The 26,102-nt window shown below is 46.3% G+C and overlaps 1 protein-coding gene across 6 annotated transcripts in view; it reads left to right on the top strand.

The window, feature by feature from the left end:
* The window catches only part of mpp7a (MAGUK p55 scaffold protein 7a), a 91,743-nt gene that overhangs the window by 21,408 nt on the left and 44,233 nt on the right, over nucleotides 1-26,102 (top strand). For 5 of the 6 annotated variants that reach the window (XM_027021541.3, XM_027021539.3, XM_027021540.3 and 2 more), the window contains 5 exons: nucleotides 5,905-6,023; nucleotides 11,441-11,518; nucleotides 14,765-14,845; nucleotides 18,697-18,828; nucleotides 25,741-25,822. In XM_027021541.3, coding sequence (XP_026877342.2) covers nucleotides 5,905-6,023; nucleotides 11,441-11,518; nucleotides 14,765-14,845; nucleotides 18,697-18,828; nucleotides 25,741-25,822 — 492 coding nt within the window. The remainder of the gene's footprint in view (nucleotides 1-5,904; nucleotides 6,024-11,440; nucleotides 11,519-14,764; nucleotides 14,846-18,696; nucleotides 18,829-25,740; nucleotides 25,823-26,102) is intronic. The other variant, XM_027021542.3, reaches the window with a different exon arrangement.

Genomic DNA, 26,102 nt, shown 5'->3' with positions numbered 1-26,102 from the left:
TGGCTTCCTCTTGAGCAAATGCAGGCGTGTGTGTGTGTGTGTGTGTGTGTGTGTGTGTGTGTGTGCCCTCACACTTAAAAGGGTGGATGAAATAGTGCTGTCCTTAAGTCCTTTTCTTTCTTTTTCGTTTGTGCTCCTTTGAGTCCTCCATCTCTCAGGGGCCACGGTGCAGGACGGGGGCTGAAATGTGTGATGTGCATGGCTTCCTGCTTGGTCGTGATTGGAGTTGCACTGTAGACACGGTGCTCTTGTTCACTGCCTCCCATTGTGTGAGTGGGAGTTTGTGCTTCCTGGTGGGATTTAAATTTACTGCCTTGGAGACCTTTTGGTTCCTTAGCAGATCCACCCACTAACGTGTGTGTGTGTGTGTGTGTGTGTGTGTGTGTGTGTGTGTGTGTGGTGCTACTGCTGTGTGATGGATTGCTGTGAGCTGTAAAGTCAGTTGTGTTTCCTCCCTGTGGTTTTGAGCTGATCTTGTTCCGAGCTTTGCATTTCTGTACACGTTGTTATATTGTATTTGAGTGTTGACATTTTCCAGATATCTTTGTGAAGATTGCGGAGAGGTTTTAGCAATCAAAAACCATCTAGTACGCACAAGGACTAAGACAGTGGATAAAGAGCAGTTGTATATTTTAAAAATAATTAAAATTAGTGGAATAAATCTTATTACCTTAAGTAGTGTGATAAGCCTTCTCTTTCTTTTATAGTTGTTTTTCAAGTGTATTTCTTCCTTCTGGAAGTTGCTCTAGACAGTTGGGTAAATTACATCTGCTAAATCCTGTAAATGTAAATGTTGCGTAGTGAATATTGGGAGCTCTCTCTTTGAGCTGTTCAGGGCTTTTGCTTTCTCTTCAAGTCCAGCTGTACTGAAGGTCACACTATCCAGTGCTGACCGCAGTGAACATGAGAAGCTCTGAGCAGGTTGCAGCGACTCCACCCAGCCTTTGGGCCCCTGCACCGTGCTGTCTGTTAGGCTGATCAGGTGGAACTGCCCTCTCATTGGAACATCTCCAACTCCTCTTGGGATTTTATTGGCCAAAGTGTTAGTGTTGTTCTGGGCTTTGCCTGTGTGTCCAATCACAATAACCAGCCTCATGGCATCACTAAAAACACAAGTGCTTTTGTGAGTGAGTGAGTGAGTGGACACATGGAAACCTTTCAGGGCAAAAGTTCTTTACCAGATAAACGTGCTAATTTGTGTATGAGTGTGAGGGGCGGAAGGGAAAGGAAAGCTGTGCTTGTGTGGTTATTAAAAGTAAACTGTGCTTTGGGACATGCGATGTGCTGTGTGTGTACTGTATTTCCATCCTTTTTGCTATGAAACAAGTGCATGCTTTAATGATGATATTGTCTGTAATGAGATCCATATTGAGGTCCAGAATGTTTATCGTTCAGGTGCCGTCTGTCTCTCTTATGGATTCAGCAGACTGCCATCTGAATATGGCTACAATGAGGGATATGACAGGAATGGCCATATTAAATTTCTTCTCGGCTAACAGTAAGTTTTTCCGTTCTGATGTCAAGAATGCAGAGCATCTGGGAGCTGAGGATGGAATGGGGGGGAGAGACGGAGGATTGGTGGTGGCAGCGTGCATATCTCTCTCTCTCTCTCTCTCTCTCTCTCTCTCTCTCTCTCTCTCTCTCTCTCTCTCTCTCTCTCTTTCTGCCTGTCTCTCTCGTCCTCCCTTTAAGTATCTATGTCTGCTTCTGCCACAAGGGTACAGAACTGTAACACAAGGATTTGTTGCCACTGGAAAAGCTCCCTGTTTCCAGTTACATCAGAATGAAAATTTCCACTTTGTTTTAGCGAGAGAGAGGTTGCGTTATATATAAATTTTAATATGTCAAAGGACTACTAATATCTGCCAGTGCCACGATCCAGCATGCATACCGTGTGTGTGGGGGGCATGTATGAAAGAAATATGAAGTAAGGGAGACAATGCAGTCAGCTTCCTGGACCTGGAATCCTTTTGCACCAGAATTATTAGTCAAGCACCTGTTCCCTCCCCTCTCGCCTGTTCCCTCCCCGCTCGCCTGTTCCCTCCCCGCTCGCCTGTTCCCTCCCCTCTCGCCTGTTCCCTCCCCGCTCGCCTGTTCCCTCCCCGCTCGCCTGTTCCCTCCCCTCTCGCCTGTTCCCTCCCCTCTCGCCTGTTCCCTCCCCTCTCGCCTGTTCCCTCCCCGCTCGCCTGTTCCCTCCCCTCTCGCCTGTTCCCTCCCCTCTCGCCTGTTCCCTCCCCGCTCCTCCTCTTCTTCCTTTCAGTTTAGTGCCATCAGGTTAGGAACCTTCTCAGTGTAGGTGATGTGGCTGCAGTATCAGTTACTGGCCCTTGAGAGGTGCTCCAGTCACAGGTCTTCAAAACGGGCACATTCCTTTCCTCTTCCAAGCCTGCTGATCATTAAACTCCCCGACCCCTGACGACCTTACAGACACTGTTTAGACTTTTTGCTTTCAAATTTTACTCGGTGTCCGAGTCACCGTAACAATGAAAATTTCCAAGTCCCGTCAGCACCAACCAATGAAATCCAACCATTCGGCCATTTTCAAACCTTTCAACTTTTGTGTCATAGAATTCTAAGCCGTTTTCCGTACGCACACGTAACAGTACGCTTGCTGTTACTCAGCGCAATGCAGGCATTCACTGAAAGTCCACAAAGATTCTAAGTGAAAGTAGTCAGATTTAGGGTCAACATGGCTAGCAATGGCTTATATTATTTTATTTTTTTAAATTTTTTATTTATTTTATTTTTTTTTATTGAAACGGTGCACTACGTTTTTTGACCAGATACAAATTTAATTCAGCTCGAGCTCAGAGAGATGACTAGCTATTGGTATGAAGGTTAAGTTTGATTCCTAATGGATTACTAGGCTACATGTGAACACAAGCAGTATCCCTTTCTCCATCCAGATCTAGTGCTCTGTGATGGGCTTCACTGGCCCAGAAGCAGCATCCCATTTTGAGATCCAGTTCCACTCTTCCAGGGACCGCTTGCCCTCCCTCTGCACCATAGCCTGCCCTGGCAGACACGCGCCTTCAGACAGGAACCGCTGGGACCATGGTCGCATTTTCATATCATATTCCTCTCTGTGTTGTATCAGTTGCTTGATGTTAACATCTCTGCCCCAACAGAGTAGTGTTTTTGGAGCAGAGTGAATGTTTACTCAGACGGGCTATTGTGCAGCGTGGGAGCAGGCCTCTGTGAACGCCGTGGTGTGGCCATACCGAGAGACTGACACAGCGCCCCGGAGCCCTGCTTACCACACTTTTGCTTCCTTCAGTTATTGTTTAGCGCACTCTGGAGATTAATAGCTGAAATAATTGAGATATTGAGTGACTGGTATGGATTTTACTTTTTAAATCTGATATCGGGCTCCATGTATGTCTCATGGTTTCTTTCTCTTTGGTCTCGTGTGCGTGTGTGTGTGTGTGTGTGCGCGTGTATTTATACACACACGTGTTATTTGAGTGGTTAGACTGAAGTCCTATGAGTATCTCTGGAATATTCCAAGCTGCCGTTCTGATGTGGTGTAGTGGTTCACGAGCTGGAGTTAAGGACAGAGAATTGTGGGGTTGGTCCTGGGGTAAAACCCCACAATGAAATGGCAATGGCAGACAGGCTCTGTGTGTGTGTGTGTGTGTGTGTGTGTGTGCGTGCGGGCGTGCACATAATATTTTGTCCTCATGCAGCTCCAACTAACTGGCCGTGGTCTGAGATTTCGCAGTACACTTAGCCTATGTGCCAGGTGAAGAAAACATGAATGCTAATATTGCCGTGACAACAACAGACGCAGGGTCCGTGGTTCCCAAACTGCTAAACAGGGCTGTCCGGTTCACCCTCTCTCACTCGCTCACGTGCTCACACGGTCTTTGCCTAATTTGTAAGGACTGTGGTGGCCCCTCTCTCTGGGTGTTGCACTGTTTTTTCAGGAGGTAAATCAAAGAGAAAATGGATGGAAATGTGTGGAGTCCCCCCCCCCCCCCTTCAAACACACATATTGTGCTCTGCCTTAGACAGCCATGAAACATGCTCCCTGAATAGCACCTGAAGTCCTGACCCCTGAGGTGGTCTTAAGTGTGTGCGCGTCATGCAGATATACGGCATAGCAGAGGCAGCCTCTCGGCACCTGCAGAACGGGAACGCTCGTTTCCTGCCGTACCGCTCAGTGCGACAAGCTCATTTTTGCCCCTTTGGGGAAGGAGGGGTGGCTGTCAGGCCGTCCAAACAAGAGACTTAGAACGCAGCGTTTTACTGTTCTTAAGAGATCAAGAACGTGGGCTGAGTTGTAAATCTTTCTCGTGTTCTTTGCTCACTACTTGTCTCGCGTTTGCTGATGGGGAGCGAGGTCTTAGGCCAACAGGGCAAGCCGCCGCCGACCCACGGGGCGGCCTCCACCTCCTGCCCCGGCCCGCAGGGGATGCGTCTCTGTGGCCAAGCTTTCTGTCTTTGCAGCTGGCGCTGTTGGTTTGTTCCGTAAACGCCGCAGAGGTTTCTATGCTCTCTGCCCTCCCAGCGGGTTCCAGAAGGGCCTGTAATTAAAGCCGTCCTCCTTACCCATCCCGCCACCCCGTGCTGCTGTGGATGTGAACTCCTGGTCCCTCTGCCCAGCCTGCTGTGTGATGCGTAGCATTGTTGTTTTCTGGAGGCCTTTGGGAAGTGTGGGTGCATGGTGGGGATGCGCTCCCTGGCACTGCCTGCTTTTGCATGCCTGGCTGGAAACCACGCTGACGCTTCTTGGATCGTTTCACGGGGGTTACCAATGCACCACGCCGTCTGCGGCGGCCTGCCGACGGCCACGGTCTGCTGCGAGTTGGCGTGCACGCACGCAGCATTTGCACTCCCTCTGTCTACATGGTGGGATCAAGCTTCGAGGTCGAGTAGTGTTGATCAAGCTGACAGAAGTTTGAACGTGTAGCCGTCGTTCGCTCTGCTTGGTCCTGGGCCCTTCTCACTGAACCGGGGAGCACTGGGGAAATTTCATGCTGTAATTTGTTTGGGAAAATACTATTTAAGTACATTATTCAGGGCACAGCAAATCAGTTATATTGTATGCCTTTCAAAAATGTTTTGCTTTTCTCCTTTAACATGCTGACTTGTTTCTACGCGGTATTCATATTTATTTATTTTTTTTTTAAATCCCAGTAACATTCTGAAATTGGTCCAATATATTGAGAACAAATGTCATAATATTTTATTTAAACCGTTGCAGATTTCGGCATGAGGTAGCTGTCGTCAGATTTCTCAATCATAGTGACCTAATTAGTCGAGCTTCTCAGATTACAATCAGGCTTCAGATGCCATTAATCATAGTATTGTATGTTCTGCAGCTTGTCAAACTGCAGCCTTTATCCTGGAGATCTCCAATCCTGCCATCTTTTCTGTAGTTCTCTGTCCTGCTAATCAGTGCAGGCTATGGACTCTGATTGGCTGAAACAAGTATCTTCCTCGGGTACCACATCTCTCCAGGATCTTTGGAAACGGGCTTGTTGAGCACTGCTTTAGCGGGTCCTCGGCGTGATGAGTTCCATCTGTGAAGACTGATGAATACCACTCATTTGCTTTTATCTGCAAACAGCAGACACCACTCTAATGATACTTCGGGGAATTGTAGCACAATTCCAGCCATGAGTCCCTGGCATAACAGGAAGGATCCAGACAAAAGCAGGAAGTGAGGTATAGCCTGGTAGCTGTCAGTACTTTCTGAGCTCCCACCCGGAGTCTAGCCTGAGCTGCTGTAGGAATTTAATTTATTATCATTATTACTACAATCACTGCCATTTTTATATGACTTGTAAATGTTGATGTTGGTCATTTGAGGGTCTGACCTTTAACCGTAGTAAGAGCTAGTGTTTTCCCTCACGTGTGTGTGTGTGTGTGTGTGATGCGCTTCCTCTCTTTCCTTTGTAGGCCTATATGAGCTGTTGTCAGTGTTGCCGTCACAACTGCAGACACATGTGGATAGCGCGGATGACCGCACCTTCCTACACGCTATGTTCAGGGAGAGGAGTCTGCACTCACTCATCAAGGTTAGTATGTGCGAGTCTCGCTTGTCTGTGTGTGTGGTTGGTTGGGGGGGTGTGTGGCACTAAGACCTCTTGGACGGGAGAGACGGTTACAGCGGCGTGATGATGATGATGATGGCTCTGTGGTGCACTGGAGCAGGTTGGTTCAGGTTGTTCCTCAGTGTTTACTATCTCACTAACATAGCATCTGCATTCACCGCACTGCAGTTGTGTTAGGCTCACTTTAGGTCTAGTGTAGGAAAATGTAAAGCATAAGGCTGGAAGGACAGAGCTGTATGTATTATATAGGGTTGCTTTACTTTCCCGTGTGTGTGTGTGTGTGTGTGTGTGTGTGTGTGTGTGTGTGTGTCGGAGTTCCAGGTTTTCGTGGGTTGGCTGAGTGTGTAAAGACTTGTGTTGCCATGAAGAGCTCTGTTGGCACTATAAAAACCATCACTTTGACATCAGGCCACAAAATGCAGCACGTCGGACTGCATTAGTTCTGCATGGAGCTTATTTGCAGAGTACACTCGTATTCTGATGCTTAACAATCAATACAGAGGCTCAATAACGCCAGCTCGACCTCCTCTCTGCACACATGAAATTTGGTTCTGCTTGTTTCATCCAAAATGAATGCATGTAGAATCATATCTGTTTTCCAGTTTCCAGGCTTATTGATTCTATCATAATTATGGCTTTAAAAAAAAAAAAAAGTTGATTGGTTCCTGGATGTCCCAAAAATGAGTGCATCATTTTGGAATGCTGAAACATGTGTGCTGATCTTTTGGCAAATATTCATATTTCACTTGTATGAGAAGCAATAGACCTGTTAAGGCGCTTGTGAAGTTAACGTGTTTTCTGTATAAAAAGCCTGGCCAAGTGGTTTATGAACACAGCTGAGGGAGCACTTGGAGTCCGTCCTGGAGCAGTACCCACACTAAAGAGGCCACCCTGGACAGGGGAGCGTTTGGAAGGCCTGGTCTTCTGCCTTCTTCTAATCTCAGATTTTAAATACATTTTTAAACTAATTGTTAATGGTCAAAAATGTCTGCTTTTGTTGGACTGTTGTTTCTCCGGGTTCTCCAGGCGGGTCTGCTTTCAGGCCCTCCCCTCCAGCATCTGCACATTCCCTCCTGGAACATCTGGACACCTTATAGAGTTCAAGCTGCCTAATTGGTGTCTCTCTGCCGAGCGTAATATACAGACCCTGTTCCAGTGGAATGATGGGGAAGGCAAGGTCTTCCTGACCGTGAAACTATGCAGAAACGACCCCAAAAAAGGAACTTTGTCATTCCACACAGATGGAATTAGCAGTCTCTTCCTTTTGCCTCTCACTCTATTTGCTTCTTATTTTGCAATTTTTTTTCTTTCCATTTCATTACATTTCTTCTCAGTTTTCAGGATCTAAGGTGATCTGGTTTCGGGCAGTTGTTCTTGGCCCCTGTTACCTGCGCCACACAGTTGAGAAGGTTTCACTGGCGTCACTGTATGTAACGCTATGTTGCCAATGCATTATGTGTATGTGTGCATATTACCGAGTGTTGAGGTTGTTTGGTTTGTTTTGTTTTTGTTTATTTTAACAACTAGTCCTCTCTGTTATTTCTGCTCTTATTCTTCAGTCTAATTCCGGAACATAAAGAAGAAGCATCTCTGAACTGTTGTGCTCTTTCACCAGAGCTGTGAGTTCAAACACAGGTGCACACTCAGACATGCCTGTGTGTGTAAGTGTGTTTGTACCCACATTTGTTTATGCATGCTGAAGCTGTTCTCCTTTAATGTCTGCTGTGTGCTAAACTCTACTCGTAAGCCTGATGCATCTGTGAGATCGACTGCTCATGCCTGAGGTCAGTGCCATTGTGGTATCAGCAGTGAGCCAATCAGGAGGATCTGGATCGCCATTCTGTTCAGCCTGCTCCCCTGCCTGTGTGGAAGTGCCCACACTGCTAGTTTAGCATTCCGCGCGGGACGGCAACACTGCCACTTATGTCATCAGCCTAATTAACATCTTGAAGGACGCCCCGTGATTTATGCGTGCACGCCAAGTTTAGTTTGCATCGTTCAGTGTGATCCCACTCACTGAGCGTCGTCCTCAGTCCACCTGTGTGTGTTTCAGGCTACTGATTTATTTATTTTTTATTATGTGCAATGTCTTGTGCAGTTTCTATAGTGCTCCGGCTAAATGTAGTAGCTCGTTGTGTCATGTACAGTTATTATACTTTCTTCATGTTGATCGATCATTTTCTTGACATTAGTGGGAAGGCCTTCTTTCCCACTCTACATTCATGTCTGAGCATGTGTTATTGTGCTTTCTCAACGAGAGTTCGATGAATGAATGTGACCTGGTATAAGTAGCTGGCCTGTGTGTGTGTGTGTGTGTGTGTGTGTGTGTGAGAGAGAGCGAGAGAGAGAGAGAGAGCTCGGTGGTATCACAGTCCACAGTTCGACATTTCTCCTCTGCGTTCACCCCTTTAGGCTGTCTCATCTTAGCACTCTGCATTAGTGACTAAGCCCCATGTGAGCACAGCTAGGTGTGTAATGCTGTGCATTTATTGAAAGTGGTGCTGTGGCCATGCTGAGTCATGTGGGAAACCCCACACCTCTGCATTCACTGTCATAGCAGGTAACGCACACTAGAAGACGCATGCATGAGTGCACCGGGGCGTACTCCTCGCTTTCTCCTGTCTGCGCGTAGCACTCCAGATGCACGCGCTCGCTCGCTCTCTGCCCATCTCCCCTTCTTTTGTGTGCGAGTGTACATATGAGAGACGGATATATTTGTACCTCCATACAAACTGTGTGACTGATGTACCAAACTTTCTCTTCCGTCCGTGCTTTGCCTCAAGCAGATAGCAGTGTAAGCATTATGGCCATGCTTCTTGTTTTGGACATTCTTCTCGCGTACTGAAAAAGTTTAGGATTCCCGACAGGAGCAGCATATTTCCAGATCACATGACCTCTGCAGCTTTACGCCTGTTTGGGGAGATGTGCTGTCTGAACAGAGCTGTAACAGCGTCGAGCCAGACCCCAAACAACCCCCCCCCAAATCCTTGCAGCCCAGTGTTCAGACTCCAGAGTAGTCCTGTCAGCTATGATTGGCTCCCCTGCTCTGTCTGCTGTTGTTTACAGTCCAGTAGCTTCCATAAATCTAGTGAATGAGCGTGCTTAATAAATGCGCCATGTGCAGGAATTGGCTGTCGTGCCTTGAGCTTCATGAGCTGTGAAAATGGATATTAGAAATGTGAAGTTGTAAACAGAGTCTGATAGTAAAGGTGTTCCCCTTCTGTCTGTGTGTGTGGGGGGGGGGGTTATACACTTTTTTTTTTTTCCCTCCTTCCCATTCTCTTATCACCAGTTAAAACAGACAGCCTCTAATCCTCTGTCACAACATATGTCTTTGCATTTTCACTGTATTTCATATTTATATTACTGAGACTGATGGGGAAACTCATTTCACATTGTGTGCTTAGGTTAACTAACAGCATAACCAAAGATGATTTTTTTTTTTTTTTGTTTCTGGCCCTTTCTAAAATATTATTACTTAACACTATTCACTATCACTCGCACTAAAACTGTTATTTAACAGTGTTGCACTGTCACACACACCAACACTACTACTTCTTTAAAGTGGCCCACGACAGACCACCAGTGTTCTTTTATCAAAAAGCTGGAATGAAGAAACGCATGCGTACGTGTGTCTGTTTGTTTTTGTCTTTGTGTCTCCCCACACGCAAACAGGAATACAGGCAGTCAGTTTAAAGTCGAGCTGTGCAGCCTCTTCCTGCCCCTTTACTCAGGGCTGTTCCAGGATCAGTGGAGGCTGCCCTCTCTAGCTGTGGTGATGAGGTGTTGATGGATGCTGATGTAGCCTCCTCTGTGCTCAGGCCTGCAGAGTTACCCGATACTGCTGCTCTGCATACAGCCAGGCGCTCCCAGTTGAAGGGTGGTTGAAGCCGTTCAAAAGAGCATGGATACGGGGCAGGGCTATGAGCCGGCCCATGGATACGGAGCAGGGCCGAAGGCTGTCCGCCCCACTGCCTTTCCAAGCCTCTGCTTCATCTCTCTCGCTTCATAGCTTTGTTTTGCTTTTTTGTTTCTTCAGGCCTCTTTGGTTTGCATTCATCTTTCTTCTCGTGTTGCTCTCTTAGCCTGCCAGATTCTTGGTTGAGTACTTTCTCATTTTACTTTCTTGGGTTTTTTTCTTCTTCTTTCTCCATGAGATTCCAGTTCTTCTCCCTGTGGCACAGGCCAGACTGGGTGCTGTTTTCCTTTCTCACTGGGGTTCACCACTAGGCTGTTGGTTCAGGGATTAGTGGCTATTCCAAGACTCCACTTTAGTCTGGGTGGATGTAGATGGTATTCTACAACAGTTTTTACCCTAGCGAATCCCAAGAACAAGGGATTATTCACCATCAGGAATTCTCATAAACTTCATTTTGTCTCTGCTTTGTCTGTCTGTCTCTCTCTTGCGCGCTCTCTCATGCTCGCACTCTCTCGTCCTCTCACGCTATCTTTCTCGCTGCCCTCCTCCTGTATAAGGCTTTTGCAATAGATTTGAAGTGTTGGTTGGCTGGTTCAGGCAAGTAGCTGGAGACCAGCCCGAGTTGTAAAGAAGAGTTTAATCTCATTCTGACCTAAAGTAGGCCAACACTGCTACAACCACCTAAACAGATGGCCCTCCTTGGAATGCACCGGGACTCAACGGTTACGTTCCATCCTGCGGTGCACACCTCATTCCAGACCTCCTCTGCTGTGTGTGTGTGTGTGTGTGTTTCAGCTTCTGCACACTCTGTCTTGCAGACAGCATGATTGTCTTAGGAAGCAGCTCTAAAGTGAATAGTGAAAGGCAAAAACAGTGAGGTCATGTCCTCAAGTCCCAAAAAGCAGGTGAAGCTTTTTAGCAGAAAAGATCCTCATCACAGTTGTTTCTGAAGATGGAGATCGGGGGGGGGGGGGGGGAGGTGTGTGTGTGTATGTGTGTGTGTGTGTGTGTGTGTGTGTGTGCAGACCCCCCTCTGTGTACTTGTTCTCTCCATCATCCTTTTCCATTCTGTTACCCCCAGAATGGACGTCTGTTGCGTCCAGTTTGACATGCCTGTACTCTGGAGTTGTCCAGTGGATCCTGTCCTAAGGACCAATAAATACTTGCTCCCCTTGTAAATATTTTGTCCCCCTGGTAGCAGAACAGATCTGATTCACTGCTATACTGCCTCGTATTATTTTACATAACAAATTAGTAGTAGATTTGGTAGTAGCGTCATACCACAGGGAATGTTGTCCTGGTAACAGTTTCATGGGACTAAAAGGAAGAAGTTTATAGAGATACCTTGAAAGGTTCTTGATAACACGGCAACACGTGGACATTTTTTTGTTTTTTTTTATAAATCTGAATGTATGTTAATTCATGTGCTCATTCCACCTTTCTGTCTGAATCTCTCTCTCAGATCCACGAGAGGTTGCAGCAGTATGAGGAGTGCTGCCCTACTCCGGTTCTGGACAGAGCTACCTCTCTCGCCCAAGGTGTAAGTAGAAAATGCTAACATGCATGCAAGAGTGTGTGCGCGTACGTGCCTGCCTGCCTGCAAGGAAGCTGCTCAGGTGCTTGTGTAGTGTGCTTGTCATTTCAAAGCTAGACCACTGCAACTCACTATTTGCTGGTCTTGCTCTGTGCCATCAGACCTCTACAACTTGTCCAGAATGCAGCAGCACAACTAGTCTAGTTTTCTGAAGTTCACATGTCACTCTGCTGCTGTGTTCCCTTCATTTGGTTCCAGTAGCTGCCCTCATAAGATTTAAAACCTTGATGCTCGTATACAAAGCCAAAAATGAACCAGTATGAACACACATTCTGCAGTATGTGTAGGTTGAGGGAGACATTGGTAATCAGTGTGTCAGTGGAGAACTTGGACAAAGTGGATAGATATATATGTCTGGGTCAGGGAAAGCAAGTAGAGAGCGAGATGAGGCATGAGCACGTGTGTGTGTGTGTGTGTGTGTGTGTGTGTGTGTGTGTGTATAAAACATTAGTCATCTGTATTATAAAACACTTAACGTTTATACTCTGTGTTTTGCGTAGTGTAAACTGAGTGCTACATCAACATGCCAACTGATGCACACACGCATGTGCGAGCGCACGCGCGCGCACGCACACACACACATCTTTTATAAATAATGGGAATTTAGTCTGGATCTGATCAGAGCGCGGTAAAGAACCCAGAACATGGAGTAAGCCACCCTGGGGAAGCCCACGCACGGGTCGGCAGAGGTGTGTGGCTGGCGCCGGTCTCTTCGAGGCTGTCTCTGCCACCCTCCCCTGCTGGTGCGTCCTGCTCAGCTGCTGTGTGGTAAACGCTCTGCAGGTGTTTAGTGACTGACTGCAGAAGCCTCTGGATCCTTTTTCCCATAATGTGTTGAAGAGGCGCGTCGGCCTTCATGTTCCCCGATGCCTGTTTGTCCTCCGCTGGCTGGTCCCGGCGCCGTGCCGAGGAGGGCCCATTAGCTTTGACGCATTTCTGCTTCCTGAAGTTTTCCATCCCACAGCACTGGGGCAGGCAGCCGTCTTGGTTTTCTGCAAATCCTGCCCCCCTCCGGAAAATTCTCAGTTCAGATCCGACCCTCAGATTTACGCTTCATCTCCGTGTCCCTAAACGTCTCAGTCAGAGGATAATCTGATATGTGTGTGCGCGTGCATGCGTGGGCATGTGCGCAAACACGGCCCATCAAAGAAGAAAATGGCCAAAGCTACCAAATGACTTAAAACGGCGGCAGTGTTTTTGCAGGCGTATCGTTTTCGTCCTGCCCTGCATGTAGCAAGACGCGCTCTGCTCCTCGGGACGCTCCGGCTGGTTAGCCACTGCAGCTCAGTGGGGTGTTACGTTTCGCTAATGGACCCTTAATTTATAGTTTAACATAAAATTACGTTTAAACCTCAGTCTGGCCCGAGACACCGTCTAGAACTGCCCCTGCAGGGGGGGACCTCAGTTATGATCATTTTATACTTTCTCTCTCGCACGCACACGCGCGTGCACACACACTCGCGCACACGCGCGCGCACACACACACACACACTCTCACACACACACACACACTCTTGCTAGGGTAGGGTACTCACTTGTATGAACATTCTTTCCTCTCACCGCTGTCTCTTTTCTCTTTATTATTTACTCGCTTTCACTCTTCAGGTGTGTCTTCATTTCCATGCGATTGAGGTATGTGCGCTTAGTTTCTGATTGGGCCACAGAGTGGCAGCAAAGAGTCTCTTTGCCAGTCAGCGACTGAAGAATTTAGGAGTCTCTGCTCATAAGTTTAAGATAACGATAACCTGTGCCCGGTTCCCCGGCACTGCGAGCTTGGGCGTGTCCTCTCACACACAGCTCTAAACTCCGGCTGGAACGTGGCTGTAATGAGACACGCTTGTGTGAAGTGAATGAAAGATGAACAGGAGTGTGAGTGTCAGAGTGAGAACTGAAAGTGTTGGGGGGTATGACACCTGTTCACGTCTGCACAAGCAGGTGGGAGTTTGTGATGAGAAAGCCAACACAAAGTGGAAACCCTAGTCTTTGGGTGAGCTTGACTTGTTGATTTTAAGCAAGGTTTTGTGCATGGAATAAGAGCCTTTGAGAACTAAATCATTCTCTGGGGTGAGTTGACAGTAGTGGTTCATGGGAGTTGAGATGCAAACATCTTTGCACTTGGAAGACAGAAGCTCAGAAATATTTATTACATGCACATCTATATATCAAGCAGGAATGCTGTTTCATGGGAAGGCTCTTGCGACATGGCAGCATTCGTCAGTGGTTGTTATGATTACAGAGACTCCATGCCTGTGTCATTTCTGAGAGGGTCACATGGTATGTGTGTGTGTGTGAGTGAGTGTGAGAGTGTGAGTGAGTGTGAGAGTGTGAGTGAGTGTGAGAGTGTGAGTGAGTGTGAGAGTGTGTGTGAGTGTGAGAGTGTGTGTGTGTGTGAGAGAGAGTGTGTGTGTGTGTTAGATATAGCAAGTGTCTTCAGAGCGGTAACTGTTTGGGAGCATGATGCATACTTGAAGGACGCTGCTCTGTCATGACTTTGACCCTGAGACCAACTACACACACATCACACACAGCCAGCGTAAAAGCAGTTTATCAAAGCCGGCGGCCCTGGGGCCGTTTACTCTCTCCGCACCTGTGGCCTCCCCTCGCCCTGGCTCATCGCCCCCGCAGTCAAAGCTGTTTTCCCTTAGTCGCATTGTGTGTGGGGCGGCATGAGTGAGTGTGTTTATATATGTCTCTGTGGGCCACTGTAGCTATTACTCACTGCACTGTCACCTCCCATTGGGTTGCTTAGTAGCACTGGAAAACGTCTGCTGCTGAGGCTATGGGGGTTATTCTTTAACACATCTATTAGACCGTGTCTTTTTTTTTTTTTTTTTTTTCACGCACACACTCACTCCCCCCCCACCACACCTTCGATGTAGAGTACAGTTGTGGGCCAGTGGTCGTCCCGTAGTTTCAGCTGAGGAGCAAAGCTTCATCCCTCAGCTCCTCTCCAATGCGTACTGGAGCCGTGCATCTCTCACACACACTAACCCTCTGGCCTCTTCCCACCTGCAGCCTGCCACAAGGGAGCCATTTCTACCCCATGGGCCATAATGTGTGGGTGTTCATGTATAGACGTGACTAACGGTGGGCTTTTCTTCTGTCTCTACCTCTTTTCTTCTGTCTCTCTCTTTTTGACTGCCTCTGACTCTCTCTCTGCTTCCATGCATTTCTGTCTCTGTCCCCTCGCAGGTGTCTCGGGAGCTTCAGGCTACATCTCTTAATGCGGAGGTCAAAGAACTTCTCAAGTTGCTGTCAAATCCATACATGGAGGTAAGTAACAATTTGCTGCTGTTGCCTTTTCCTTGTTTGTCTGTCTCTCTGTCCTTGCTGTGTAGAAGGCTTTCTCCCTCTTGCTTTTGATGTGTGAATCTGCCTCTCCACCTCACTCTGTTTAATTCTCTCCCCTCTCTCACTGTAACTCATTCTCTCGCTTCCCTGTGTGTAGCACTCTCTTGCTCTTGCTGAGTCACTCTCTCTTCACTGTAACACACTCTTCCTTTTGCTATGTGCAACCCTCCTCTTCATGCTGCGTGTAGATCTGTCTGTCTGTCTCTCTACCTCACTGTGTCTCTGTCTGTCTCGCTTATCTTCCTCTCTCCTCTTCCTGATCCGTTTTGTCGGGTATGTAAAACACAAGCAGCTGTGAGCGTGAATACCATCTCTGTGCGATACTAAACTGTATCACTTTCAATTAAGTCGGAAATCATCTGTTCCCTGAGACCAGGCATAAATCAGAGTCCTTTTAAACAACCCCACCCCCCACTTCCCCTTGAAGAGACTTTTTATAATTCACACATGCAAAAACACATTTCACTCAAAGCCTCGTAAAGATCAATATTGAGAGTGATGAAAGCACCCATTATGGCTTCCTGGTTCTGAAAGTGCAAAATGTTAGAATGCCCTGGGGCGCAAGGCAGGCAGATGCTTTTCTAGCTTGTGTGCTTAGAACTGCGTTCCTCTCTAAAGGACGTGGTGCTGTGCTTTGGGACTTTGTCGTTGGAACCCTCATTTTTAAACAACCTGCCTACACCCAAACCTTTGACTAATGAGAGCTGTATCCTTGGACTATATTTCAGAAGGCTTGATGATCTGTTATTGCAAGAGGCCCACCAAGGATAATGAACGCTCGCACACGCATACTCACATTAATGCTCACACGCACTCACGCGCGTGCACACACAGGAAAAAAACAACAAAAAAAACCACACGAGCCCTCACAGAGAAGCATTTTATAAGCCATGCTGTTGATAATGAGAGCGGACTGTATTGATTGACTGATAAGAGTTGAGCTGGGGTTGGACAGAGCAGGTAGACCGAACATGGTCGTGTTTTGCTTTGCTAAAGTGCTGAGGTCAAGTGATGGATGGCCTTGTTTGAGAGGGAGGCTTTAAGCTGGGGGGTTTTGATGTGGGTGGTGATAGATTCTGCCTTTTTTGTTAAGACAAATGGACATTTTAAGTTTAGGTGTTTATTTCAGTGCAGTAGCAACTGCTGTCAAAAAAAACAAAAAAAACAAAACCCACACCTCTCTGTCAAAAACAGTGACCTGCATGACCAAGTGACTGAGGTTTGTAGAGTGCTCTCACTCCATTTCTCACACCACAAGATCCTGTCAATTAATATAGGCTTCAAAGGAACATTTTTTGCATCACTTCTGTTCACTGGCGTGAGAGTAGTATCATAATACACTTTTGCTTATCTGAAATTTCAGAGTATAGATTAGATTCATCTCGGGCTCACATATAGGACATTTTTTATAGGAAAACGTTCCCGGAAATCTCTTGGCGGTGCGGTGCATGTGTATGCGCCCTCCCTGCCTTTCTCTACCTTTCTTCCTCCCTCTCCTGTCCTTCTGCACACATGGCCTGCTGCAGCTACCCACCAGCTCCAGTGCGGCACCTCTTCCTTCACACCACAGAGATGGAAGGGAAGTGGGGCAGATAAAGCAGCATGGCTGCACAGGCTCAGTGCCCGGATGCTTCCAGAATATTTGCTCCGTGATCATTTCTTCACTTCTCCGTATAATGTGCTGTGGTCCTGTTACTGCTGAGTGTTTGCACTTGCTGCATGAGCAGCTCTGTTATAGTGCTGGGGAGGAATCGTGTGTGTGTGTGTGTGTGTGTGTGTGTGTGTGTGTGTGTGTGTGTGTGTGTGCGTGTGTGTGTGCGTGCGTGCGTGCGCACAGGTTAATGTGCGTGGAAGCTCGTGTGTTTCTGTATGTGTGTGATTTTAGCAACTGATGCCATTTGCCACAATTGGACAGAATCGTTTCCAAGATTCCTAAAAATATGACATGAAATTTCAGCACTATCTATGTTTTTAGAACTTTAATCGTCAATTTCAGACACATTTGTGTCATTGTCATTCATGTTCACTGAGACTGATTAATCATGTGCAAATTATTTTGACCTGGGGAACTGTCCAATATGGGAAGATTTGATTGATGATTCTGTAAGGTTGTCGGTTGTTGTAGACAGTCCGAGTATTAACAGTGCAGATGACATCTGATGCACTGAAGACTGAGTTGGTGTTGAACAGTCACCCAGCTTTTGCTTTTAAAAATTAAAAACAGTGAAGTTTTTTTTTATGTTAATACTTGCTCCACGAATTCAAACGCAGTGCAGCAGCGGTTCAGTCGTTTTTTTTAATTCTGTGGACCAGTCAAAAGTAAGCTAGTATCTACTCATCCAGGAGAGATCTGTAGAAGTAGAGTTCAGAGCAGGTAGTCTGTAGCAGGAGCAGATATACTCGCAGAAAAGCACTACTGCAAAGGCACGTACTCGAGCATGTGCGTCAGGAGAGGCCTGCCATCGGAAACCCGGACCAAATTTCTGTTTATTTTATAATTTCTTTTATAACATTTATGATGTTCATGAAGCTGGTTTTCCATTTATTATTCATATTTTCTGTGCCACCTAAAATAGTTGAACAAAAATATAAAAAGATAGAATATAAAATGTAAAGAAAAGGCCATTAAGGTGAAGGAGAAAAGTCTAATGGAAAAACAGCTAGACCCTTGTGCTTTGGTTCAGAATTGGTAGAGCTGGAGATTTTAAATGATTCCTATACATAGAAATACCTGATTAAATTTGGTATACCTAAAGCCTAAATTGATTTTGTTTTCTTTAATGTTTGCTCAGCAGTGGCAGGTTCTCGGTGCATTTGAGCTCTTAAACTCACCTACAGTGTGTTGGGTTTTCTGAACACGTCACCTTTTTCACTCTGTTCGAGCCCGAGTCTTCCACTCCTTTCCCATCTGCTTGTCTTTAGCCACATCTTGAGTGGTGTTCTAGAGCTTGAGCCCATGTCATGAAATAGACTCTCGCTCCCTCTCTCCCTCTCTCTCTCTCTCTCTCTCTCTCTCTCTCTCTCTCCCCCCTGCCCCCACATCATCATCGTGTTTTGTTTTTTGTTTTTTGTTTTTCTTTTATTTAATCTGTGGCACATGACCGGGAGATGTTGTTATTGTAGAAGTGAGAGGCAAAACCTCAGGGGAGGAGAGAGAAAGAGAATGCTGTTTCAGCTTTCTGGCCATTGTTATTCAGACTTGTTGAAGAGTCTGACTAATAAATCTCTAGAAGTCATCATCCCTTCACTTTTTGTACCTTGTCTTATTTCTCTGGGATTGGTTTTGTGAAACATTGAAGATGACTATGAACTACATTATCTGTTGTCTGTATACAGAAGGATCTTTTGAAAGCACGCATATGTGCGCACGCACACACCATTCACATGGCATACCCTTGAGATCTATTACTACAAAACCTCTCATGGATAGCTGTCTCGGTGTTCTGTTCCAAAAGGAAAATTTAAACTCTTGTATTTTTGAACAGAGAAGCATGCCAGAGCAGATTGTAATGAAATAGTGAGAGTAATCCATTTAAAAAGAGCTTTATTTGTCAGTAGGAGGGACTAATGTGAAGCAGGCTTCTGAGCAGGGGGATTCATCATGTAGCACTCAGACAGATGCCTGCAGTAGCAAGACACTTTTGATTAGGAATACCAAATCAGATAATGACTTTGTCACTACTGTGAGTGTCTGTGTGTGTGTGTGTGTGTGTGTGTGTGTGTGTGTGTGTGTGTGTGTGTGTGTACGTTTGATTCTTTTTCTCCATTTCCAGAGTTTGCTGTCAGTCCATGACACTGTGGCTCAGAAGACTTACGAGCCTCAGCTTCCTCCTCTGCCAGACGACATTGATGATGATGAAGATTCAGTGAAGATCATCAGACTCGTCAAGAGTAAAGAGCCTCTGGTGAGAGTCCTGATTCTTGTGTGCATATGTGACACACACACAAAGAACCGGAGATGTATGCACATGTATCCCAATACTAATAGTTCAGTATGCACACACTATATTAGACGCACTATTACACACCTTACCCTGTTTCCGCACTCACACACTTATACGTGATCCCACATATAAGCATACTTACTAGGCCTGACTTATTAGGTATTTTGAAATCAGTTCAGCTCTCAAACACTAAAGCATTCCATGCCCATCTTTGAACACAGACATGTAGGAAAGCACACACTGGACTACACACACACACACACACACACGTATTTGCATGTGACCTCATGTCTTGCATGTGGTCAGTTCCCCTAATGTAACCTGCGTGTGTATTAGTGTGTTTCTTCCCTCCCTGGCCTGCATTCATGCTTGTCATTCACTCTTCTCTCTGATTGTTGGCCTGCTCTTTGGAAGTTCCTCGGCCCTGCCCTTCTTTGATCTGGATATTGTGTGAACCGTCTGGATCTGTGTCCATTTTCTTGTCATTATGACTGGTTACTGCGCCCAGGCTCCAGGCCCAGGGCCTCAGCTAAAGGGGTGTACGAACACCTATGGGAAATACAGGGCTTGGATTTCTATTACTATAATGGGCACTTTTCCAAGTTTGTTCTGGAAAGGCCCATTTTCAGTTGCTTTTTCCCCACTTTCAGCCCATAGCTTCTGTTATCTTGTGTTTTCGCAGAACCATAATGACAAAAATGAGCTGTTTTTCTGTCTTGGGTGTGTTTGTTCCTTATGCTCGCTTCTCCTCATGGTGTTCTGGACAACGGCATAAATAAGATGAAGGGGGGGAGAGGAATTTGACCGAGAAGGTCAAAGTTCGGTCCCCTTGACGTTCCCGGCATTAGAGCCGCGAGCCGCGCTGCCGTAGTCTGCCTGTCTGTTATTTACAGTCTCCACCGTGGGCCTGCAGTGGACCCCGGCCACCATGGACCATTGGCCAGAGACGCTCTTAACAGCATTAGCAACATTAGCGCAACCTGCGCCCAGTCTCCGCTCTGCTGAATTTAATTTGATGTGAACTTTTAACTCATAATTTCATACAATCAGACTCAGACAGCCAAAAAAACAGCCATTATAACTAGAGGCCTGTACAGTTTAACTTGCTCCAGGTTCCTTCTATTCCTCCCCTGGTCTCTGCGCATTGCCTTCTCTAAGTCTTCAATGCAGAAGGGACTGGAGTTACCAGGCCTGGGACTTTTGTGTAATTGTGATTAGTCGGGTGGATCAGATTCAGTAGCGCTGATTAATTGCTATCATTTTTCAGACCATGACATCACGGCGTATTTTGGAGTAATGAAGGGAGGGAGTGTGTTTTGGGCTCTTGGATATTGGGTATGAACCCAAATACACACACACACACACACAGACACACGCACACACACACAAACATGTACACACTTCTCTTGGTAACTTAAGTCTTCTGATTTATTAGCAGTTATGGCAGGAATCGCAGAAATGAGTTTGGACGAGTGCACACACAATGGGCAGCAGCAGAAGTGGACCCAGTCAAGGATTTTAGTGAAAAAATGTGATCTAGATGGAAGTAAAGTCTGTGTGTGTGCGTGTGTGTGTGTGTGTGTGTCTGTCTGTCTGTCTGTCTGTCTGTCTGTGTGTGTTTACTGCTAAAAGTTAAAATACGGAGTCCTACCTAGATTTTCAAACTGACTTATAGGATAATTATAAACATTAGAGATGTTTGCCAGCAAACAATTAGACTAAATTTACATTTGGCAAACACATTAAGTTCTGGCTGGGCATTTTGCACACATGGATCTCACCCAAGACATATTTAATCCCTTATTTACACGTCTGTGCAGTAGTTTTTGTGCCTTCATTTAGTGTTTCTCTTGGAAAAAGAAAGTGCTTCAGGTAAGACTGCATGCCTTCTGAGCATTACCTTTGCTCAAAAGGGTGAAAAAATCAACAAGACAAAAGTGTCCATCTACAAGATCTCTGTATGTTGTGGACCCACTGACCAGCAGAGTCCCTGTTCCTGTCACTGTCCACACTACCAGGACGTGTGTGTGTGTGTGTGTGTGTGTGTTTAGTGCCTCCTGAAATTCCACCATCCCATTTCTCTCTCAACATCTAGTTTTGGTTATTTGTTTACATCTCTCCTGCCAGGGTAGACAGCTTTCCTCAGGGTGCCTCACTGCTTGGCAGTACCAGCACTGACACCCATGACCGCCTGTGCCCTCCATCATTGCGCCATCTCTCAGCATCCTTTAGTGGCTCTCTATCATGATGCCAGTCCTGCGAGTGTGCGACTGCCTGGCTCTTACTCCATGCAGTGTGTGACTGGGCTTCTTTGCCACCCACTGTGCCATAGCTCAGATGCAGTTGTTTGGGCTCTGCCAGCAGAGGAGAGCCTGCCAGCGGGCCGTCTCTGCATGACAGCCTCCGAATGCTCATCCGTGTCTTCCGCTTGTCAGTCTGGTAAAAAAGTTGCGTCACACTGCGGTTTATCGGAGCAGTTTGCTGCTTAGATCTGGGGACGGTGTGCATCTGGGGACGGTGTGAATCCATCTGGCAGGAATCCTGTTTTTCCATTTGGAAAGTGGTTGTCAAAATAAATAGTCAAGTAGAATGATTGCTCTGCGTAATGGCTGAAAGTTGAAAGCAGCTGCAGTGAGCTTGGGTGACTGGGCAAGGGACAGCGCTTGGCTCACTCCAGTGCGGGTGGGGCACTGCAATTCATAACGTTAAATATAATAAATAATGGTAATGGATTTGTACCGGGGGGGTCGCCATTACCATGACGTCATATTGTATTATGGAGAGCTTTGCTAGCAGAGCCCTTCCTTGGGATCATGGTAAAGTTCATTCTTGTAGAGAACATGTCTGCTGGTTCAGCTAATCTTAAGCGTCTTAAGACGCTTAAGATGCAGATGTCGTCTTCAGACCATATCACAAAAGCTTGTCCTAGAAGGACGCAAGACGTCCTAGAACGCCGGTTTCCTTTTGCAACCAGTCCCTCGCCCTTTCTGGCAGTAAGCTCTGTACTCTGGTAACAGAGCAAGTTTCGACAGACACACTGCAGCCAGAACTTGGGACTTACGAGTTCAGAGAAAAAAAAAATTGTTTTTGAGCACTTCAGTGAAAGGTCTCGCGTTGCGTCTTGGAAACCACCAGCTGAGTTCAGAAATGAAAGAGCATATGTTACCGTGTTCAAATTTTTCTGCTGAACCCATTTGTTGATGACACTAGGCTTTGATAAGCCTGCCATCAGTTATTTTTAAAGGCTGTATTATAGGCTATATAGGCCTGTATCCTGCTGGATAATGGTGCATATTATCACTGGGCAGGAGAGATTTCTGAATGCGTAGCTCTGGACCTTTTCTATGCAGATATGTGGATGTCGGTCACTAGTTTCACTGGTCTTTTGTGTCATTGCTCAAGAGGAGAGCTCAGGTCCTCTCTCTCTACGTCCTTCTGCCTGCTGTCCTAATACGCCTGTCCTTCCCCTGCCTAGCCTAACCGCCCATGTTTTGGCATTTCTGCATGTTCTCCTGTATAAAATTACAGGCAATTTGGGAAATGTGCAAGGGCACACACACGCAATGATGCATGCAGACGCGCGCGCACACTGGGGTCTTTGTGTAGCCAAGTCTCGGGGTGTCCTGGGGAAGGCATTTCCTGATGTCGTTACAGGAACAGGAGCTGACATGTGAACGTGCTGTTTTCTTGGTGGGATAATTGCAATAAAAACAGACTTAACAAACAGTCATAGGCGGCAATATGACAACTGGACCGCTGGGTGTAGTCACTGATAATTCCTGTATACACATACCCGTTAACATGAAAGCTGGTCGAATCAGAGTATAGACCTCTGCATGCAAAAAGTATAACCAGTTCCATTGTGTGTGTTACCAGAGGGGGCACAGGCACACACGCACGCACGTTCGTGTGCCTGTCTGTGGCTCTGAGAAAACTCAGTTAACTATGTTTTCACAATGAGTGCATAATGAGTGTCTAGCCTTATAGGCTATACTACAGGAGACGTAAGGGATGAAATAAGAGCCGAAATGAAGCGTTTTATCCCAGGTCTCCACTTCCCTTTCCTCCTCGTTCCCATTTGCTTCCAGTCATCCTTATTTATTCCCATCTGTTTAAGACCCATTTCCAGCACTTCAGCAGGAATTCCTCAACCATTATTCATGTAATGAGATGCAATTTTCTTTTTTTAACATAATACCTGTTAATAATGGAGTCATCAAATGAGTGCTGACGTGTGTGTGTGTGTGTGTGTGTGTGTGTGTGTGTGTGTGTGGTATCATTTATTATGAGCGATGGTTTAATGATGGCGATGGGCCATCTGGGAGCCAGAGGTCATTGGGAGGTCAAAAGCAGTCCTAATGTCAAACTCAGGCTCAGTCACTGGAGGCTTATTACGTTTTCTGAGGCTTTTTTTTTTTTTTTTTTTTTAATGGATTTGCACATTCGTGCAGATAGTGTTGATGGTGCTTGGCCTTGTGTTTGATGGCCGATTTAATAGCAGGTAGTGTGCAGCACTGTAAATACTGGAGGTGTTATTGCTGAGGGTTTTTGTGTCAGTTAGGTTCCACTTTTAGCTAAATTAGTGGGACAAGAGGTAGAGTGGAATTGTCACATTGAAAGATCAGTTGATGAGACAGTTCACTCAAAACCAAGAACCAAATCTGCCCACGCACATGTTAAATAACTCATATGAAGTGTCTGAGACGGCAGAATGTATTTTAAAATGCACACTCCATCCATCCCCCCGCATTGTCTTAAGATGGCTAATTAACGTCCACTTGTTGTGTGACGCGTATGTGGTTGGTGGCTGTGGGACCCCTCCCCTGACCCTCACCCACTCAGGCGCTTGAAGCCCTCCGCTTCGGCCCGTCCTTGCGACAGCAGCTGTCTGCATGTGGACCTGATCAGCGGGGTAACTGCTCGCGGAGGATCACCTTACTGATGAGTCATTTGGACCTCGCTGGCCTCCGAATACACTTAATTCTCCCACTCTGCCTCTGCGCTTTCTCTTCATGCCTCTCGTGCTGGCTTTGCTTTTTGTCACTAGTTAACCTCTTGTTCTCTCTCTTTGTCTCTTTTATATAAGTGCATTCCTTGTCATTTATAGTGTGCCTGCCTCAGTGGCTAAATATGTCTTCATAATGAGAGCGGAAAGACTCTAGTTTTGTGTGCCAAATCGGAGGGCCTCTCTCCATTCTCCCCAAACGCCATTTCCAGGAGAATGAGAGCACACCTTTTGATGGTTAAGGGATGTGTGTGCGGGTGCGGGTGTGTGGGGGTGTGTGCGCGTGCGTGCAGGTGTGTGTGTGTGGGTGTGGGTGTGTGCCTGCATGCACATAAAGGACATTGACCATTTAGTGGTTAAATGCTGCCCTGCATGATGAGTCTGGTTGGTTAGTTTAGCGTCGTGTGCTGCAGCCTTTGTTTGGAGGCCATCCATCATGTGTGTGGTGGAATGGGCAGGCAGACCCTCCGCTACCATGCAGTGCTCATAATCATTGTCCCATGGTTCCTTACATCCCTCTGTAGTTCTGAGGCCATTAGCAGGTGTCACTGTTGATGGTTTATTTTCTGGCTTTCCCGGCGGGTCTTATGGGTTCGTTTGGGTTTGGGAGAGCCCTGTTTATTTGACTCTTTGCACTGCTTTTTGGATGTTAGTATAGCAGACTGTTGGAGGCTATTAGAGGTTCTGGCTCACTGGAGCTGAAGGCCTATGCAAGACCACTGAAGGCTCGGGTAAAGGGAGGGCTCTCTTGCCAAACAGTACCGACCACTACTGGGCTAGAAAGGTACTGCAAATGTTGAGCTAGCATTACAGATGAACTAGAATGCATTTGTTTACATATTGTTTACATGAATAGGCTTTCTTTCTGTCTATGAAAAGATTTCTTTTTTTTGAGCACTCTAAAAAAAAAAAAGGTCACCGTAGTCACGCACAGTACATTAACAAAGCGGCAATATCTGCCTCTCTCCCTGGTGCTCCCACCCCCAAATCTCCGCCCATACGGCTGCTTTTCCTCCTGGCTGCGTACTGTTGACCTCACTGAAGCTGTCACCTCTTCAGGCTGCCTACCAATCATCTGCCCCCTGCTGCAGACCTCGGGCCACTTAACTGCATCCTCTGTGTGATTAGGAGGAAATATGCAAAGACTTCGCTTGTGCACTGCGTCAAGGGGCTGCGCTTTCGTTTAGAGAGGCAGCGTTTAACTCCTCAGCAAAAGACCTTGAAGAAATACACTTATCTTCAAAATAATGACATTACAAAATCATTAGAGGTTAGCAGTTCACCATAATAGTGATGTCAGCTGGCTAATGGGTATTGAAGAGGCACAGAAAACTGTGTGTGTGTGTTTTCAGAGCACCAGAAGGGTGGGTCAATTGAGGGATGTTTATGAAATTCACCATTTCATCTAGATTGTCCTGGTCAGAAATCTGAAATATAATTCCATCCTTCTTCAACTCACCCACACATAATTACACACATACATATACTCACACTCCCACCCTTTATATGACATTAGCTCTTCATCTTCATCCTCTAGAAACAAAAACAGCTTCAGAGAATACTGATGCACTGAACAGAGGAATGAAGGGGGGAAAAAAAGATAACAAATACCAACCTCTCCAGATGACTTGTGTGTCTGTGCATGTGTGCGCGCTAATGGTGTAGGGTTGGGGTAAGGTTTAGGTTGAGTTTGTATAGGGTTTGGGCAAAGCAATGGTTTTGTTTTTCATTTCATTTGTCTTGCTCACTGAAGTCTGTGTGTGTGTGTGTCTGTGTGTGTCTGTGTGTGTCTGTGTGTGTCTGTGTGTGTCTGTGTGTGTCTGTGTGTGTGTGTGTGTGTGTGTGTGTGTGTGTGTGTGTGAGAACAGGGGGCCACAATCAAAAGGGATGAACACACAGGAGCCGTCACTATAGCCCGCATCCTGAGAGGCGGTGCAGCAGACAGAAGCGGTGAGAATGGTCTCCCTCCGTCAGCCTGGGTGCCAGTGTAGGGGCAGGGATATAGCTGCTTCACTGTCAGTCAAGACTTTATTGTTATTGTTAATCTCAGATTAAATGGAATATTGTTGTCAGAGTATTGTCAACAATTTTTCCTGTCCCACAAACAAAAGTAGGTGGACTATATAGTGCCTTTTATGGTGAATTCAATTTTTGTTAAATTTTTCTCTCAGGCATATTTCTTCAAGTGGGAGATCAATTACATTTTACAATTAAAATGTATTACTTGATA

Source organism: Electrophorus electricus, chromosome 15, assembly GCF_041902795.1.
Source record: "Electrophorus electricus isolate QZ-2024a chromosome 15, ASM4190279v1, whole genome shotgun sequence".
NCBI lineage: Eukaryota > Metazoa > Chordata > Actinopteri > Gymnotiformes > Gymnotidae > Electrophorus > Electrophorus electricus.
The sequence above is the reverse complement of the archived record's forward strand: the minus strand, read 5'-3'. Positions and strand labels throughout refer to the sequence as shown.